Here is a 20,990-nt window from a genome sequence, read left to right as displayed (position 1 = left end):
ATCCACGGGTAGCCCCACGAACCATTCACACAAGGTTAGGTTACGCCTGTTAGATTAGGTTCCATTAGCACTCATTTCACCCCTAAATTAATCGAAAAACCATTTACCTTTCTCGACAAAAAACCGCACGTTTCTCGAAAAAAAACAAAAAAAACTTGCGTTTCTCGAAAAAAAATCGCACGTTTGGAAACCCTGATTCCACTAGCGAGATCGCGTGACTTCCAACGCTAGAGCCATCTGCAGGTACATCTTGGAAACAACTGCATGATGTTGTCGATTTTCACAAAATGCGCAATATTTTTACATGAAAAGTGATTATTTATTGTTCTGCTGCATTGTACGATGAAGTTTTAGGAAGAATATATATCGACGAAGGTTCTAAACCTTGGAGAAACTCATTTCCGTAAGTAGTTTCTTGTGTAAAATTGAAGAAATGTGTCTCCGATGTATGAAACTGTTACCACAAGTTTGACATCAGGATGAGGAATCTAGTTTGAAGGTTGGAGACACTTATTTGTGCATTTAAAGTCATAAAAATATTGCTTTTTGTTAGCAATTGTGTTGTGAAAAGTAGCTTGCACAATTGGCAGTGCTTGTAAGTTGCTGTAATGGTTATTATTAACATTATTTGGTTGGAAAATAGAAGTTAGATTCCATGACTTTAATTGAGGCAAGGATTCTTGTACACTAGACTTGTAATTATTATACAACTACCCATTTTCGTAGGGTCCCCTGTTAAGAACCTGATTTGCAAATCAGTGCCAGCGTGTGTAATATGCCAACAAAACATAGTTATTCATGAAATTCCAACACATTATTTCTTGTTTGTTAGGATTGGTTATGCGTGGAGAAAGTATTTTCAGATAGGGTGGATAAATGATCGCACTTTTTTTCACATTTATGAAGTACAAGTTACATAAATTTATGTCCTTTCCTAGCTTGAAAGAAGACTATTAGATGGAAAATACAATAATTAAATGATTGTTTATGTAGCTTAATGTGGTAAAAGGTTGTTTAGGTAAAAGTTCTGTATATCGGTGACACATTTCTTCAATTTTACAGAAGAAACTACGGTAACAGTAGTATAAGCCGGAGACACATAAAACTCGGTTGTTTTCAAATAAAAATCATTGCTACTTACCTCATATGCATAGCGGAAGATTTTTCAAGCTGGCCATAACTTTTTTCCCATGGAAAACACGTTACTTTTAACATTATAATCATTTATTGCTCGTTGCTAATTCGGCGGGCAAATCTTGACTCACGTTGTCTATCGTCAGCTGATATGCAGTGTTTCCAAACTTATGAACCGATAAATGCCGCACAAACTATTCACAAAAGGTTTTTAAGCGAAAATTGAGGCTAGACTCTACGTCCTTATCTGCATGGTGATTGCTTCTTTGCTTTCGCGGTGCGCGATCGTGGTGCGGCACCCGGCATCTCTTCGGGTAAGTACCTTTTTCTTTTTACACTTTCTGTTCACGATAGCCCCACTATCCATTCACGGGGTCGAGGTATGCCTACGAGGTTAGGTTCCATTAGCTCTCATTTCACCCCTAAATATGTGCTTCATCATCTAAAAAATACCTCAGTACGTTCAATTGCGCATATCCGGACAACATCTGTTTTTCTCGATTTACTCCTTCAGGAAATTTTTGCTCGCTTTGGGATTTACGTTGTTGAATTCCTTATAAAATAAGCTTTCCAACGATATATGACACGTATTCCTTAGGAAAAGGACGTAAACTAGAGTCTTACCTTTTATTGGAAAAAAAACCCGCTCACACGTCATCTTGTCAAACTTCCGCGTGGTTGCTACACTGTGTGTGTGTGTGTGTGTGGGGGGGGGGGGTTACATAACCAAACGCACGGAACATTTGATTCACGTAGTCGACGGTAATGGTGGCACGAGCTATCGCACAACGGAGATGCATGATTGACGGAAAATACCTTATTTACAGGCAAAATACGTAGCACGATTATAAAAAAAAATATCTCCGGCTTCAGAAAGTCCTCAAGAACACAATTTCGTAAGTACTTTCTCGTCTTTTCTCCTGTAAATTTTAAGAAATCCGTCTCCGACTTATACTACTGTTACCGAAACTACTTACGGAAATGAGTTTCTCTAAGGTTTCTAACGTTCGTTGAGGTATTTTCTTTCATCGTAGAATCTATTTGACCGGGAAATCATGTATTTTGCAAGATAAATATCTCACCGGTGCACAATTGCCATTGCTTTCATTTTCTTCTCCCAACGTGAAGCAGATGTGATGATGTAACCCCCAGTAAGTGTTTCCAACCCCCCCTTTTTTTTTAACTATCCTTGCCTAACCAAACCTAACCTAACCTTATTGGAAATGGTTCGTGGGGCTATCAGTCAGCTACCCGTGCGTAATGTACAATTTGCACACGTGACTAACACAATAGTAGGTATTTTTCGGTGAAGAAGGTTGGAAACACTGCACACCCACTTTGGTAGTCAACCTCAGCCTGCCATATTGTGTGTTACGAAAGCGAAGAAATGAAACAAATGGAGTACTCTGTATGTGAAAAATTTGTGTTTCTTTTCGTGTAAAAAGCATAATGGCACCTTGAACTATGTTCCGCAATACACAATTGGTAAGTACGAACCATGCAAAACACAAAATACCTGATTTTAATGTGTCTCCGATATACCGAACATTTACCATTGTTTATATATACACAGAGCATTTCCTCACATTAGCTACGAGACTCGGTGGCAAGTGGCCCGGCGTCAGCGCTTGTCTTTCCCGGTGAACCGGGTCCGCTAGAGTCTGCTATTAAAATTACAGTTTTCATATTGTGTACTAACCTTGACTACAGAAGGTGTTGCAAATGATGTCCCTCTGCTGCAACACATTCCTGGCATCTCCGAAGGAAATTGGCATTTACATGTGCAAGTTCGTCTACTGTAATTCTCCCGATTTCTTGTACAATACTCTCTTTTTACTCACGGATGATATGCGGATTGTTTTTGTATACTCTATTTTTTAATTTCCCCATTTTTCTTTCCACTTTTATTCAGAACTGACCCAGTTAGTCTAAACTTTTTATGAGGTTTAATATAGTGGTCCTATGTGGAACGGGAACACCAGGAAATTTCGTTGCAAAACGTCGTTGCACTTCACCACAATTCCTCTTTCGGAAGTAACACTCGAGAACATAAATCCTTTGTTGTAATGTAAACTTTTGTGGTGCCATATTAAGCCACAATCTTCAACACACGGACACGACACAACACAACTTCCGAGGGAGGATTATACTGGCGTCGGTCTGCAACGTCAACAGAAAGGGAAAGAGAGCGAAGGCACTGAGAGCGGAAAAAAAAACAGACTGTAGCGTGTGACTGTCGCGGACCCATTCACCGGGAGAGACAAGTGCTGAGGCCGGGCCACTTGCCATCGAGTCTCGTAGCGAATGTTAGGGAATGCTCTGTATAAGCCATTGAATTATTATTATAGTGAAGAGTGCTCTAATAGAGACTTTTGCAAATAGCTGAAGAAACAAAAAGATAGGATAGATCTTTCAGTTTTTTATAGAATAGTTTCTGGAATAGGATACATTGTTCATGAAAGTACTTCTTGCTGTAAACAAAGGGTTTCTAATATGGCAGATAGTGTTACATTTTTTAAATGTAGCAAAAGCTTGTAACTTGTTGTAAATGTGGGGAAAGCACTTTTTTAATATCATTAACATGTACAGTCAATGGCAAAGATAATGATAAGCAAATTTTCTACCACTATTTTCATTACATCCTGTGTTGTTTTAAGAAATGAAACTATGTTGATTGGAAGCAGGCATTGTTCTCTGCTTATTGACGTCATTATTTCAATTAATTGTCATCACATTGTGTAATACAGACAGAATGAAAATGGTGGTGGACAATTCACCTACTGTTTCTTTCGCCGTTGGGTGTACAAAAGTACACCTGGTACCCCCTTTGCAGCCAGTAAAAGGTGCATAATTTTGTGTTGTCAGGTCCACTTATTTCACTATTTCTGTAACTACGGTTCTTTGTTTCCAGATCTTACAGATGAAGACTGACACTTGTAGTACAGATGTCTGCACATATCTTCAGCTGACTTCAGATCGTAGCTAGGTGAGAAATTTTCAGTTTTACAAAATGTTTTCCAGTAATAAATTTTCATGCATATTTTATGATATGTTTCTTGGGAGAGGATTAAACCTAACGACCCTTGCCAGTTGACAGTCTTAATTTCAACTCTATAACAAGAAATATACTTCACCATGACTGATGTATGATTTGTTACTTATGTTGTGATAAATTAATGAAACAACAGGTATGTTTTGTGAATCTTGACATGATGGAAGTTGCCTAAAAAGTAGGGCCCTCTGTATCGTGTCGAGAAAGTGAAATATTTTGTATGGTGTATGAAGATTGTGTTGGTCCATTTTTTTTTAGCTCGTAAAAATGTGTTATTGTGATGTAGAAGTAGAACAGCCCAAAAGCTTCACTCAAGTGAAGATAGCACCCAACACAACATTTTACAAGGGCAGCAGACGACCTTGCCTACTGTTTTATAATGAATTGTAAAATAAAAGTCAATGAAACGTTAGCCATGACAACTTATGAAACCAAAATAGAAGTGAAATTATCGTTAGGAGTGTTAGAGTTGTTGGTGTTTATAATTTTATGTCGTTAGGTTAGGAGTGCTAAGTTTGATGGCATGATTTTTTGCACGTGTTCTTTTGCTATTTGAGTGTGCATACAACCAGCTTTTATTAATAAATAGCAGTGAAAGTACTCGTAGATGGAAGATATTTACTTATGCTGGCTATGCTTTGTGATCAAATATCTCCATTATTTGTGTTTTCTGCATGCTGGAACAATTTTTATATTATGTAAAACATTGAAATCTGTTGATTAAAACAAAATACAATGTGATTCTCAAGGGGATACAGTGGGTCAACGTCCTCAAAAGTGGTCAATTTTTGCAAGGACTGACAGTAAATTTTGGCCAATAGTGGGATATCTGTTTGGGAAAATTGCTTAAGAAAAGGTCCACGAGTTTCTAGCATAGAGCATTAAGTGTGGATCTGACTTTTTGGCAGTGAAAGAAATTTCTGCTTCTAACAACTATAGAGTATAAAACTTAATTGTAAAAGAAAATGAGTATAATTAATACTTTCCAACAGTTACAAAAGCATTTTAATAATTTTTTGTTCACATGTGAAAATGGAAAGCCATAAAGATGAGATACTACAATGAATTTTTTGGACTACTGAAATAAAACGGTGTGAAAGTTAAGTTCTTTGCATTTTTTAAAAATAATTTGAGAATTTTACATACAAGAAATGAAAATGCATGGACATTTTTTTTTTAATATGGATATTTTTGTAACTTGCAACTATCGTTCTGGATATTCTAAATATTTTAAACAATGTTGCATAATTTAGAGGAGGTATTCACAACCTTTTTACATTTGCAGTACCCTTTGGAATGAGATTAAAACTTGGGCACCCTTGTTAGGTTTTTTTTTCAGTTTTGAAAAAAATACTAGTTATGAGTATCAAGTGGCTCCGGTTAAGGGTTAAATTTTAATTTGACTAATTCATTATTAAATAGAATAACGTGGACGGTTGAGAAGAAGAACCAAGGTGATCTTACTAAATGATTTAGCAATGTTTCTTGTTCTTATTACTAATGCATTAACGGAACTGCTGTGATGCATGGAAGCATATGTTGAATAACTAATCGCTTGTAAAAAAAAATGAAAAATTAAGATCTTCCTCAAGATTATTTTCGCATTTAGAAATTGTTGAAAAGTCAGTAAATTTGGTTTGGAAAATTGAGCGGGGACAATGAGCTGGATGCCAGTGTGGAGAAAAATGAGTCTCATAATCTTTGTTTCTTATTTTTAAGAGTTCATCCCCTGCTTTTGGCCATGCAATGGAGGGAGGAAATGACCCTTACGAACAGCAGCTGTTGGCTGTGTTCGAGAGCTGCGACCTGGAGCAGCAGGGCTCCCTGGACGGTGGCGGCCTCTCGCAGCTGTGTGAGCAGCTGGAACTTGAAGAGCAGGGTCTGCAGCTGATCGACCGGCTTCTTGGCTCCGACCCTAGCAGGCGGGTGACATTCACGGACTTCAGGGACGCTCTGCTCGCGCTGCTGGGTGAGGGACAGAGACAAAGCGAGGACACTCCGTCACAAGGCTCTGCAGGTTGGTTGCATTCTCTGGGGTAGACAAAACTAAAAATAATTCAGTTGCGGACACCTTTTCTCAGGAGCAAGTATTTTTTTTTTTTTCAAATATGGGCTATGAAAGCCATAAATCTAACAAAGATGCGAAATGCGATCTTAAGACATTTAATTCATTAACCTTTTAAGTCCCGATCGGTCATGTGCTGACCGATGGAACAGAACACTTTTTCGTCGCCTTGCAACCCTGTTCACTTACTATGCTCAATGACTCGAAGTCTTGAAACCAAGAGTCGATATGCATCGACAGCGACGTGTTGCCAATCCTGTCGAAAATAACTCATCCACTTAGTTTCTTTTTCATTTTTTTCTTCAGAAGGCATTAGGAACAAAATTAATATTGATTTATAATGTAGACATGTGGTTGCAACTACGACATAGAATTTGTTGCTGTCCCATGTCTCAACAGGGAGGCCGGAGGGGCAAAACTTTTTCTCTTTTCAATTTTCACATTTGAAGCCACGATTAATAACAAATACATACAGATAGCAACACTTTGTCTTTTCTATGTCAAAGCACATTTTATTCTTAGTAAAATGTTTCTTGTTTCATTAAATTATCTGCCATAGGAAGGAAGCTATAACGATTTTTGCTAAACCTTACAAAAGTCGTTTAAATGGTCTGGGACAGAGGTAAATACTGCATAAGTGCCACGGGACTTTAAAGGTTAATTAATACAAGATTGGATTAAGAGTAATTAATTGTTGCACGGAGTGGCCTTCCAAAAGAAGGCTCTAACGGTAGCAACATGAATAACTATACAACGCATTCTAATATATGGCCAACTCTAAACTCTACCACATTGCTGCATTTTTAAAATTGAGCTATTAACATTTATATGTGCAAGTTTATTATTCTGATTTAATGACACGCTTAATACACAAACATTAAAAAACACTGTACAAAGTAATGGAAATTTCTCGAAATATTAAATATATATAGAATTGGATTAAAGTGTGGGGTCCTAACTCCACACCCCCTATATGCCTTCATGATGTGGTGCAAAAGTACAGGGGAGCACTTTACTTTTTTTATTATTATTATTCACCAGTTGAAAATTTTCAGTCACCATGTTGACCAGACACTTCTTTATTTTTCTACTCCTATATGTAATTACTGCTATTTTGCTATTGTTTCATGCTGATGCTTGACATACACCTCACTGGTCCTCAAGGATGTATGCCTGGTCAAGTTTTAAAACAAATGCTTGTTTTGATCTACTAATGCGTATGGGTAACAACTAGGGGTGTGCGGGAGACCGAAAAGTCTGGACTGGGATCGGGAAAAAAATTCTCATCCCGATCCCGACTTCGGGAAATGACTACCCAACTTTTCTGGATCCCAAGCAGTCGGGGAAATACCGAATGGTCGTTTTAAAACTCATTAATTCTCGACGTTTTCTGCATTGCAAGTGTCTGGAACTTATCGAAAATTGTTAGTTTTTATTCCACAAATGCAAAAACAATCACTTAAGATGAAAAGGACTTGTAGAATTCGAGATTTCCAGAGCTTCGGGAAATTTCGTTCAATTCCCATGAATTTTTTCCATCCTGAATGTTGGGATTTAAAAATTTTCCCAACCCAACCCAAAAAAAATATTCTGTTCCGCACACCCCTAGTAACAACAGTTAAAAAGAAAACATTAAAGAAAATGATCATGCAACCAATAAATTTTGTTTTGGACCATTTGATATGGTACTTCAGGCACCTGGTCTTCCAGAAGCAAAATAGAAACTTACAAGGTCGTAATTCAAAGACTCAGCATGTTTTAAAAGTTGTCCATTTGAGTGTCAATGCACAAATTTTAATGCAGCTATTGCACCTATTTTTTTGGTATCTTTTTTAGATCTCAATGCCAGTGTTCCAGAGAGGGAAATTTCACCAAAGTTTGTGTTTGGGAAGAAGAAGTACGGACGAAGGTCTCGTCCTGAGAGTACGGAGCAGAATATAGATGACATCAACGAGGACGACTCAGACACTGAGATCCTTGTACCAGTTCCAAACGAGGGCAAGGAAATCATAATGGTACGCATGAAAGAATATTTGATTCAGGAGGTAGTCTAGTGAAAGTAAAGATGTATAAGGTACTCACGTTTTCCACGAAGCTGTTTTACATTAATTTCGGTAGCCACTGCCACCATCATCGTTGCAATTCATTGTGTTGTTGCTTGGCACATTTCTGTTGTTTTTTTTTCCTAAATCTCCGCTAGGTGTACTGCTGTCATCTGCTGTTCACCGGTGTTAATTGCTGCAGTAACAGAAACCAGGCGTGGTGTGCCTGACCACTATCTATGTTCAGTTCATGGTTGTAGTGCATGATGGCGTGTGTTTGTTTGATTTTTGTGTCTATGAGAGTGTGTGCTTTGTATTTGACATGTACTTTCTCAATTTTATGGTTGTGGAATTTGATATGCTTGGCAAGTCCGGTGGTGGGTTGGGCAGTTTTTGCATTTGATAGGTGCTGGTGAATTCTCTCACTGAAGGGCATGATGGATCTGCCGATGTAATGAGCCTTGCACTCGCATTCAGCATCATAGACGCCTGGATTGTTGAGGGGGGAGAGGAAGTACCGTTTATGTTTGTTCAGTTGGTCAGCTATTTTGGAGGTTGGTTTGTGTGCGATTTGGATGTTGTAGGGGCGGAGGGCTTTGGTAAGGTGGTTGGATGTGGTAGGATGGTAGGGAAAGGCAAGCCACTTGGTTTTGTTACTGGGGTCTGGTTCCGATGGTGGAGCAGGTTGTGTTGATGGTGCAGGTTGTCTAACTTGAATTTCAGCTTTGCTGCACCATGTGGAGAGTTGACATTCAGTATATCCATGTTTTAGTGCCAGTTCCGTGATGGTTGCTATCTCGTCCCTCAGGTCTTCTTCTCTGAAACAGTAGGAGAAGGCTCTTCGGGAGAAGTGGCTACCGAAATTAATAGAAAATAATGTAAAACAGCTTCATGGAAGACGTGAGTACCTTAATTGTCTATTACCGCGTCTCTCATTCCCATAGTATGAGTAAAGATGAACATAATACCTGAGAGAGGTTACAGATGAAGCTGGAACGCCAACCTCTGTGGCAGAGTGGTTATACTATGCGGTACAACGCCAGAGGTCCAGAGTTCTTTGTGAATGTCTTCATCAATTTCATCATATCACCACTCACCTTCATTGTCGCAATTAGCCAAAAGTGGCAGAAAAGCAACAAAAGCTAACCTAATTCAATCTATCACGAGACCTCCTTTAAGCCTCATGGTGGCAGTAGTATGTTGGTCGAATTGTCCATGAGAAGTAAGGATATTTGCGTAAGGTACCTTTTACATCTTTTTGCTGATAAATAGGATTTTTCGGAACTGCAAAAAATGTTAATTACTTTCAGAAAGCTTCAAATTTACTTTGACAATCATTTCCACTATTTTTCAATCATTTCTCTTTCTTCCATGAATGAGAAATGCCTGGGAAGCATGGATGCTTGCATAAGGATAAACTGAACTTTTCAGTACTACAAACAGTGCTAAGTACTTTCACAAAGGTTCAAATTTACTGTAACAGTAACTTTTACAATACTTTGTCTTTCTCCTATGCAACTTTGAAAAAATCATTAAACATTCGGAACCTATAACCTTCATTGCTCCACCTTTCTGTGATGTCAGAACTGTTTATTTCTCTCCTACCATACTTATGTACTATTTGTAATTGGTCCCCTAGAAAATGTAAAATGGAGGCTCCACTGGAATCTGTTCCACCTTTATTAAGCACTGTTTAATCTATTGTAATATAATTAAGCCTTGTTTCCATATTAAAAAACATCTTAATAAACTGCCTTGGTCAGCAACTTAGTGTTTGTTTAATCTATTTGGCTTAAGCCTCGGCTGGATGTTTCTCTCAACAGCTGAAAACTGCTTCTCGTTCTGTTGACAAAATCTCCTAACATATGCCTCCAATTTCGGTGATACTCTGCAAGGCTTTTCTAGAAGGATACACGAAGGGATGTATTGAATAAAAAATCGAATTGGGATTCTAGTTTAGCGTACAAAAATTCGAAATGCAGCATTAATTGGATGTGAAAGCAGCTTTAAATGGGGCGTTTGAAGAATTTTAAACCATCTTACGGTTTAGGTTCAACATTGTGCATCTTAGTGTCGTGAATTTAGATAGATAATTCCAAGCGTTTGCACAATATCTTCAACAGAAATTACATAATTTTATTACAAAAAATACAAGTATTTAGTTCCCACGCCTTCTAGAAGTTCGAGGATTTTCCGCTTATGGCGCTGCTGTCGCTTATGGGCAAGCAACCCTCTGAATGTGTATTCTCCCATCTGCGGCACCGGTCATGTGCCGCTCGGAGCGGAGGAGGGGGGGGGGAGGGTTAAACACCGCAATTTGCAAACTTATCTTGCTTTGACATCTGGTTTATGTTTTGTCCGCGCAAAGACCTTGGAAACTCAGGGAAGTGCATCCATTCCTTCAGTGGGTGGCTATGTTCAAAATACAAGACAGACAGTCTTGCAAGTCGAGGAAGTGAATCGCCATCACTTAGTTTACACAAATTACGTCGGTTTACAAGTCTGATCCAAAACAAGAAAGCCAGTTACTTCGTTGACTTACTCTGTGATGCTCTCCGATTTTTTTTACATGTCTAGGTTATGCATCATAATGGGAATTGAAGAAAATGTAGGATGGAAGAGAGTGGTTCAGAGATTCCCATTTTCGCATTTTGACTTTTTTTTACCTAATACAATTATATTACTTATACTAAATCTTTTGCGGCGCGGTGAGACCCAAGAACTGATTTATTTTAATTTATTGAAGCTCAAAGTAAATAATAGAATAAAAATTTAAATTAACATTCATCATATTATTATTATTATGATCATCATGCGTATTATTATTATTATTATGAAACGTATAAAGCGCAAAATTTAATAGGACGACAATGCTCTGTCTGAGTTTGGTGTGAAGTAACAACATTTTAATAAATTTATTTCCAAACCATGAATTTCATCTGAAATTAATGCTCCCCGATCGCATAGTGGTAACGTCATCACCTTGTAATCAAGAGTTCCCAGGTTAGGGTCCCACTTTAAACTGTAGGTCCAATCCCAATTAGCCTATCTGTGCATAACATAGGACTTAATACAAAAATTAATGTAATATTATGTAAAAATTGACAATTTTGACTGACGTGTCGGCGTTAAATGAACCTAAAAATTAAAATACAAATTATACAAAAATAACAGAAAATTTACGAAGGGGAAAATTAAAGTTACTGGTTTGAAGATGTAGAGGCTGGGGAAAATGAGACAGGAGACACTTTCCTGGAATCCCCTTCAATTTGAACAGTGACTTGACATTGGTAACATTAACTAAGGAAGCATTCATTCATTAACTGACATTCGAGCCTATTGGACTTATGACTTTGCGGTGCATCACAGTCAGAAATCTGGTGAAATCTTAATATTTAGTTTCAAGTGGGATCCAAACCACTCCTTCGGGAGCGGCGTTCCTTCAACGGCTATTGAACCCGGGGCCCTCTGATTACAAGTAGGCCCTCCTTGGTAATGGTGCATAATATTTGAATACAATTGAATTGTATTCCTTTTCCAGCAGTTTAGCGAGTAAAATTTTAAAATTTCGTTTACACTCGAAACTAGGGCGACTTTTTTTTTCGCCTCATTTGAGCTGGAATGAGACTTGGGAGAGTCTAGAACTTGTAATACAGAAAACTCAATTTTATTTATAACTCTTTTATCTCTCTCTGTGTGTAAAACCATAGTATCTTTTTCACGATTAGGTCTTGTTCCATTTTCCCTCCTGCGTTCTTTGCTCTCTCTCCCTGGCTCTTCAGATATAGAGCATCCTTCATTTCTTGCCCTTCTCTTTCTCTCTCTCCCTCCACTTGCTCGTTCTCTATTTCGTTTTCTACCTTTTGTTTCTGTTTCTCATTCTCTCTTTCTATAGATTTCTCTGTATGCCTCTCTTTTTGTTTCTCTTCCTTCCTTTATCTCTTTATCGTTCTGTACTGTTTCTTTTCTTTGTTCCTATTCTCACTCCATCGTGAGAAATGTTTATCTTCATTTCTCTCAATCCACCCCTCCCTCTGTTATTATAGTATGTTTTGGTTGGTTTTCCACTTCCTTTTCTTCTCTTTCAGTCTGTTTTGCCTCTTTATTTCCACTGGAGGCACATGGCACAGTGGTTCGGATCCCACTTTAAACTGTAGGTCCACTCCCGATTAGCCTTTCTGTGCATAAAGTTGACATAAAACCACAAATCAATCAATCAATCTTTATTTTCACTTTCATTCTCTATCCTTTGGTTTTTAAGCATCACGCTCCAGCCTGCTTTAGCCTTCCCCCGCCCCTAGAAGTGTCGTCCTCCACTGGTACCTATTTATTTGAGAATGAGTGAACCCCAGAGCCGTTTTATGCAGAGAGAAGGCCGCAAAAATCCGACCTTACAAAACACGCCCAGGAATCTAATCTTAGTCTCCTGCAGGCCAGTGAGACGCCCAGCCGACTTTACAAAGGGAAAACTTCCCTGTTATTGTCCTTCAATACTTTCTTTTTTTCAAATCAACTTTAATCTCTATTTTCTCATTCGAAAAAGAATAGTTTCGGAGAATTAGAGATTAGAAAAAGGAATTCACCTTGGCTTTTCTGTCACTTTTGAGGCGAGGACTATTTAGGGGAGGGAGATCCAGAGGGCACTGGCATGCATACGCAGAGGGGGTGCTGAAGGATCTACAGCCCCCCCCGAAATTTTTAGAAAATAAAATATTCAAATGAAGGTAGTAATAAAGTCGAAAAAACTCAAAATGGCCCCCAATAACAATTTTTGTGTTTGAATTACTTTTAAAACGAAGGTTTAAAATTTTGAGCTCATACCAAATGAAAATAAAACACCAACACTGAAATTGATTTACGGCAATGTATTCTATCATTTAACCAAATATTTAATCTCCCTCTGTTCAGTAAAGGTTAGATTCATGGCACGGAACCCGCATTCACATTCAGTTGTAGATATTGGTACAATTTCAATTGAATTCACATAATACTTGAGTGAGGTGAAAATGTGTTTTGGCTGACATGACATGTTTCCATAAAACACACGTTCTTAATCATCTAAATGCCATGTGTGTGCATTTAATAGGACTATATTAAAAAATAAACCTGTCTTCAAAGCGGCCATTCATACTGTGCAACGAAGATTGAAAACAATGCTTTCAAACGTATGGTTTTCCTAGATCGGGGACCACCTCGACTTATTTTTATAAAACACAACAAAATACTACAGATCTCAACAAGCTCTCGAAGAAGATTAAATGACCAAGCAACTCAACATACGTCAGATACACCGCACAGTTTTAGTGTTCGATACAAGAATACTTGTGAATCACCAGAAGTCTGAAAAAATACCGAATACATGGCATTTAAAAGAGACAGTCAGGGGTGCCAATTTTTAAAAAAAAAACACTGGGTGGGCTCAAAAATTTGAATTCACAAATCACATAAATTATTGGGTGGACTCGGGTCCCACAGACCCGTATAAATTGGTGTCACTGTACACAGTCACCATAAATTACATAACGAGATTTTTTTGTATGTAGCTATGGTGTGGTAAACTTAAATGAATCCAAATGGAAAACCATAAGTACGATATAGTTTACAAGTGGGTTCAAAATAATGATCCCAGGTTGAGATGTGTCACTCATAACTAGAAATTTGATGTTTCAAAACAAGACGGGGGGCAGAGGCGTGGCGTGCATGTAGCCGCTGTTACCGCAGGTAACACCAAAATATAAAGAATTGAAGAACCTGTCTTAAAATATTATTACGTACATAAACTGCTAATATTGTCGTAAAGTAAACATTGCAGACTGACATTTTTTCTGACACCGGCAAAAGCGAAGAGGAGGACTGATCCGGTACCCTCCTCAGGCAACATGAGGAAAGGGCTCTGAGCCCACGCAAGGAAGACTTTCCGTCGCGGCAAAGACTGTTACGGCGGGAGGAGGAGGCGGGTTATTGCCATGACTGTTTAGCCGCCGCAGTTGCCGGTGATCCTTACCGGATACAGATCAGTGTTGCCATATTCAATTGACAGAAAAGAGCTAAGTCGCCTAATCGGGTCTATCTTACTCTGAAGGTGTCCAGTCACACTGGGGAACGATGGCGCAGTGGTAGCGTTGCAGCCTTATAATCAAGGGATTCCGGGTTCGATACCCGGTGGAGGCACAAGTGGTTCGGATCCAAATTTTATACTGTCCCGATTAGCATTACTGTGCATGAAGTGGACTTAAATTGCCAAATCAAAATTTTAAAAAATCAAATCACACTGGGGGAAAAGCAAACTACCAAGTGATATTTTGTATTTACTCTAAATATCAGCAATTACGAAAGTCCTCTTTGTCCTTCTTCGACATCATGGGCGAGAAGGAGAGGAGAGGGATGGGTATGATCAAGGGGTCCGCTGTCCTTCTAAAAATGTCAACCTAAAATTCTATATTTCACACATATAATATTATTTCGGTTACAGAAATTTCTGATAATTGTTGAAAGGTCCAATTGAGATTGACATACGTTGTCGCAGGAATTAAATAATTTCGGATTGAAGCAATGTTCTTGAGATGGTAGAACTGTTTTTTGGTGAAAACATTACTTACAAGCATAATTTCCCGATTGTTATCTTAGCACGCTCTGAAGTGTCAGGTGTCCCAGGTTCGAATCCTAAGCAAGAAATGGTTATTCAATGTTCGTTGTTATTATTTTACTTACATAATTATAAAAATTAATAATTACATACACAAATAAATAATAATTTTATTTCAATAATTCACCATGCATCCTCATCGTCACGATTATCCTATAAAGCGAAAGCCTTAAAGGTAGCAAAGGACGTAAAATATACGAAATAGTAGTGGTGTCAGAAATGAGATTTCAGTGGATTTAGCGAAACATGGGAGTGGGAGTAGTTAGGAAACAGATGAAGACTACATCACTCTACATACGTCTTATTTGAAACGAAAAGTTTCGCGATTTGGGCAAATCTGGTTTCAAATGAACTAAGATGGCACCAGTAGTAGAACTGCACTTCTTGCAGGTTCCGAAGGAAATATTGGGGAAGTGCCGATGCTAAAAGGGGAAGGGGCAAGAAGGGTGCTTCACGTGTTACAAAAGTAAACAACGGTTTGTGGGAGGGACTGTGCAGTGCGAGTTTTGTGAGTGGTGTCTTTCGTCTTTATGTTGTTTTCGGGCATTGTCAATTAATTAATGGAGCTTGCTTCGAGTTCCGAGGTGGCAGGTTCATCCTATCTGAACAGTGTGTGTAATCGTGCGATAGAAGATATTTTGAAGCAATCTTCCGGTTCGTTCTTTTGCAGAAAAAATCGAAATTGTGGTGAAAGGGAGGCCAAAGCCTATTTTGAACGATTTAAAAACCAACTCGTCTGCTGGATATGACCGACATTTCAATGTTTCGTGGTATAACGACTATCCATGGTTATGTGGATGTGCGCAGTTGTCGAAACTCTTTTTTTGGCCATGTACTCAATTTTCGGGTGAAAAAAAAAACGTGTGGAATTCAGGTGTGGATAACATGGACCATGACCATGACGCACCCAAAAATTCAAATTCAAATGAAAGACTTCACTTTATGACAGCATCATAGAACTTTTTTGATTTGATTTGATTGATTTTGCTTTCCTTGTGCCACTTTTGGCTAATTTGCGAAGATGGGGATGAGTGATGATATGATGAAATTGATGAATTGCAGACGTACCAGATTAATATTATATGAACTACTTGGAAGACATTGGGGGGGGGGGGCATGAGGTGGGGAGGCACCCAAGTCTCCCTTAAATGTCCTACTGATAACCGGTAACACTTTTAAAAATCCCACGCCACGCCACTGACGGGGGAAAATCCTTCCTATTGTCCCTTCAAATGTCACCCTGCATTAAAATTATTAGAAATTCGCTACTTTCAAATGACAAAACTCTGATTTTCCGTTTTATATATATATATATATATATATATATATATATATAATATTGAGGACGAATTTTGTACCTTACAGATGAAAAATGTTCCTGCGCCACTGTTTATGCACGATCCAAGTTCACAAGTTCAGCCCCCCAAAACAAAATATATAGGAAAATATAATTATAATCTCTAATTCATCGTACACAAGTACTGAAATTAAATAATAAAAATATACGTTTTTAGTACTTGTTGTATAATCGAAGGTTATTTATTTCTGCCGAACTTATTGGAAGGCAACGATTATATTGGGAACATACGGTTGTTAAGGCCAGTGTCAAAGAAGATTTATGGAACTAACCAAGAAATTTACTTTTCGTCTACTGGATCCAACCTTCTTTTTTGTTATTCAATAAATATTCGATCCTTGATCTATTTGACATTTATTTCCCCATTTCATTTTCTTGCGATATTAACTACACCTAAATAAAGAATACGTTTTGTTATATCCCTGTTTCTACACCGTCTTTTTGCCTATTCAAGTAATAATAATAATAATACATTAATTTACATATTTAATTAATGTCATTAATCTAATGTGAATACTTTAATTTAATCATTTATATTATTACTAATATTATTTCTGAGACTTGGTTCGGACACCCCCCCCCCCCCCCCCCCGAAATATATTTCTTGATACGTACCTGCTTTTGACTAATCTTGATTGATTGATTTGTTGTTTTAAGTCCACTTTATGCACAGGAAGGCTAATCGAGACTGGACCTACAGTTTAAAGTGGGATCCGAACCACTGTGCCATGTGCCTACAACGGGTATCGAACAGACTAATATTGAGTAATAGAGATCCCGAGTTCGGGGGTTATGTACAGAATGGTATTTTAACGGGAAGGGGAAGTGCTCCATCTACTTGCTAACATTTGGTTATTGTGGGGAGACTATATATGTACAATTTATAATATATCGATGCTTCAAGAGTAGTTGCAGGAAATTTTGCAAATACCTCACTCTTTACGTGCATCTATCCATTTTGGACACTTATCAATATCACCAACTATTAGAGCACAGCTAATCATAATTGTGAACTGATAGCAAAACGTTTGTTTGTTAAACTTGTTTTAAGACCAATTATATTCACAGAAAGGCAAATCGGGACTGGACGTATAGTTTAAAGTGGGATCCGAGCCACTCAGTGGCGTAGCGCAGATATTTGGGCCCACCTGCAAGTAAAATATTGAGGGGCCCCATTAGTGCCAAAAAAAAATATGATGCCAGAGTGGGACGGAAGTACAATAGTTAGCTGCCCTCCCCCCTTCGTTGTACAAGAAATTAACTTTTACCTCAAATATTATGCCTTCCCATTTTTTTGTTATCGACTTATATCACTGTAGTACTTTCTTGAAACTAAATCAGGATGGGCTGAATCTCTGAAAAATAACTGGAAGAAGAATCTGGAAATATTTTCTCTACTTCAACGCAGCGACACAGCCAGGAATCACTTTTGGAGGAGGGGGAAGCTTCCAGCTGCCAAATATTTTGTTCGTGATGCTTTGTATTTTTGCTTGAAATATTTTTTATGAAGTTACATATATTACACAGATATTAAAAAATACTGTTTTGGTGGAATTGTAAAAAAATAGTAAACACTCCTCTTTCGGACTTTGAGGTGAATGTGCCTTCAGCCCCTGGTTCCTCCAGGCCAAGATTCAACGTAAGAGTCGCTCATATTAGCCTTCTAATACTGAGTGAGTAGCCCTAATATACTCAAGCAACAAACTTATCCTTCAGTAATGGGGGTTGAACCGGACATCTAGATTGTCGGTAGTAACCTATCACAAGGTAAATTTCCATCTGCTACGAAGAAATAACTGCGGACTCTAGTCTTTGAGTGATAGATAATAAAGCTGCGAAGGAACTCTATTCACTGAAAATTTATCACTCAATGAAATGCAGCTTCGAAGGACTGAGCCCATCCCAAAATAAAATAAGGTTGCCACAGGTTAGTAGACCTCAACATCATTATTCATAATTTTAACGCTGCCATTCTTTTTTCGATAGACCAGTGATCATACTTTCTTAAAGACTTTTTCATGAAACAAGAACCTTTTTATTAATAGACCATCAGTGCTCGAATTTGCATAATCATTCTCCTTCATCTACTTCATTATCTTCAAGTTGCTCCACACAAGGATCCTTCCTTCTATCCCCAACGCGAACAAGGAAATTTGCAGCTAGGAATTTTCCTTTCGAACACTGCAGATAACAAAATCGTAACACATTAGAAAATAAGAACTAGTTCGACAGAAATGTCCACAAAATGCCAAATTGTAAGAAATATGAACTTACAAAATTACACAAAATAATGGTCACATTCAACTCATAAGTTGTATACCCTGCGTGGCAGAGGATGGAATAATGGTCTTTACAGCAAAGGGATAATTTACTATGGGTCCCACCTTTAACTGAGGTTTTCAGCCCCTTTGAAGTAAAACAAGTGTAGACAATGTGGGAAATTCATTTCAGCTCTTATTTCAATATGAAAAGAATTGGGCCCCTCCTTGAAAATATTTGGTGGGAAGTTACATTTTAAATATCACGTGTAAAACTAAAAGGTTACGAATTAACAATTTTGATGTTTGTTGTAAAATAAGGATCGACTGGTTGAGCAACTGAATATTTCTACTGGATTCCTAACTGTAGACAATTGACACGCTACACTACGTTTACGACAAACTGCGTAGATACAAAGGTATGAGATGAGGGATATTTTCCTATCGATTGACATCTGCGAGCAAGTAAGTTAATTCTGCATTTCGGAGGGGGGCCCATATGACAAGTTACCGGGGCCCCTCTGGCTGAGATAATACGTCACTGCTTGTTATCGCAGACGTCGTATATGATGTTACTGGGAACCAGATTTCTGTTTCGTAAATCTATTTTTTTTATAAGCGACACTATCTGTGGAATTTCTGCGATTATATAAAAAAATCAAGAGCACATTGTGGGGCCCCTACACCTCGCCCCTTCGTATTTTACTACATAATCTATGTTAGTTGGCCATTTTACTGTAACTTAATGAATGTACCGACGGAAACAAAAAGAAACATGCAGCTTCACAGTGCATAGGCTGGTGATCTCAAAGGACGATGTGTAAGCTTTTTTTCAACTAAGGAAAGGAAAACAGTTATTCTTCAGGGTTCCGGAACATCTGTCAATGGCCAGTGGGTACGACCATTCCATTCTCCCCCTCCCTGCAAGATCGTAAAAGCAGCGAGGTAACGATGGTAAGAATATGGGAGGGTTTGTGGCTGGGAAGAAGGAGAATTTCTTGAAAGCGACGTCAGCGCCTCCCTCGTGTTCCCTTGGTACTGTTGTTAGAACGGAACTAACGACACCCTAGAAATTTGGTTTTCTTTCAACATCCAGCCGAGGCTTAAGGAAAGCTTCTTGCACTTTACATTGTTAAAAGTAAGCTTGGAACAATTGGGTTACATATAATTACATCTAGCTTAGCACTTTTTTTACACAAAGTTCTGGTTTGTTTAGTCAACAACAGTGTTTTTCTCCCTTTCAGAGATCCATGTCGGAGTCTTCGAATTTGGACAGTGGTCAGATGCCAAAGAAAAGAAGGACCAGCCTAGAGCAAAGTCAGAATCTCAAAAGGTCCACTTCTTTGCCAGGCCCTCAGAGCATGGGTGAGTCTCTCTGTTTATGTGATTGCCTTTGGGGGGGGGGGGGGGGTGTATTTAAACATTCTTCTAGCACTACAAGGGACAACAACCAACGTTCGTTTGACATTGCTTCCTCTTCTAATTTTCTATGAGATAAAATATTAATGAAGAATCACAATTAGATGCACTTATTTTTGGTAAATAAAAAAGCAAAATTTCGGTATGAAAACAGTCAATTTCAGGTTCAAAAGCGGTAAATTAAATTAAATTTCACTGTTATAGCGATGAAAAATTGGATCAAATACAGTACATAACATTACATTTTGGTTTTTAAATTGTGAATATAATCCTACATTAGATTTAAAAACTGCAGTTATTACATAAATTAACAAATCCCTTCTAATAGCACATTTATGTAATTATCACAGTATTAAATTTATTCCTGTATAAAGGAGTCCATTTTTGCTTCTCAAATATTTACCACAAAATGAATCAATTTTCCATGAATTGCATAACTCACAGGATAATTGAAACTTCAAAAAGTGTCGCGTTGGTAAATAAACTCTTACATATCGTAATTAACTCTGATAAACTTACTATTCATTTTTCCGCGTAAGTTTTTTTCAGCGATCGATTTCGCCACTCGTCAGGTGTAAACTGTCTTGCTGTGGCTGGCATGGTTCCGGCGGCGCTAATTGATGCAACCCTTTCACTTTTTGTCGTTCTCGTGCGGGTGTAGAGCTTCCTTCTGTTGCCGTGCCTCGGGGGTTTGGCGCTGCACAAGGCGGTTCCAGATCTTGTCGTCTGCTTTCGCGGAGCGGTGTTTGTTTGTGTGCTCAGACGGGCCTCTATTGATAATCATAAATAGTATAACTGAGCTTGTTGACAAATTCAGTGCAACCTCAATTTCACGTTCCCCAATTTTTCATTTTCCTGCATTATACATTCAGTCTTCATCCTCCAAACATAGCAAATTATTACAAAACTTTCCTCGATTTTACATTTTCCTGCATTTTTTCAGCTTGGTCTCCTGAAAAGCATAAAATCACGGTTCCACTGCATAAACCCAGGTTTCAATTAGTTGTCTCCCTTTGG

General features: G+C 38.2%; 1 protein-coding gene across 2 annotated transcripts in view; it reads left to right on the top strand.

The window, feature by feature from the left end:
* The first annotated feature begins 4,037 nt into the window (after positions 1–4,037).
* LOC146000187 (uncharacterized) overlaps positions 4,038–20,990 on the top strand; it is a 94,842-nt gene continuing 77,889 nt past the window's right edge. For both annotated transcript variants that reach the window (XM_083137546.1, XM_083137545.1), the window contains exons 1-4: positions 4,038–4,120; positions 5,906–6,203; positions 8,088–8,266; positions 19,799–19,919. In XM_083137546.1, the coding sequence (XP_082993672.1) occupies positions 5,933–6,203; positions 8,088–8,266; positions 19,799–19,919 (571 nt within the window). In that variant the 5' untranslated portion in view covers positions 4,038–4,120; positions 5,906–5,932. The remainder of the gene's footprint in view (positions 4,121–5,905; positions 6,204–8,087; positions 8,267–19,798; positions 19,920–20,990) is intronic.

The sequence above is a fragment of the Lepisma saccharinum genome, chromosome 16, assembly GCF_977018435.1.
Source record: "Lepisma saccharinum chromosome 16, izLepSacc3.1, whole genome shotgun sequence".
In the NCBI taxonomy this organism is placed as follows: Eukaryota; Metazoa; Arthropoda; class Insecta; order Zygentoma; family Lepismatidae; genus Lepisma; species Lepisma saccharinum.
Note: the sequence above shows the minus strand (reverse complement) of the source record. Positions and strands in the feature narration are given on the sequence as shown.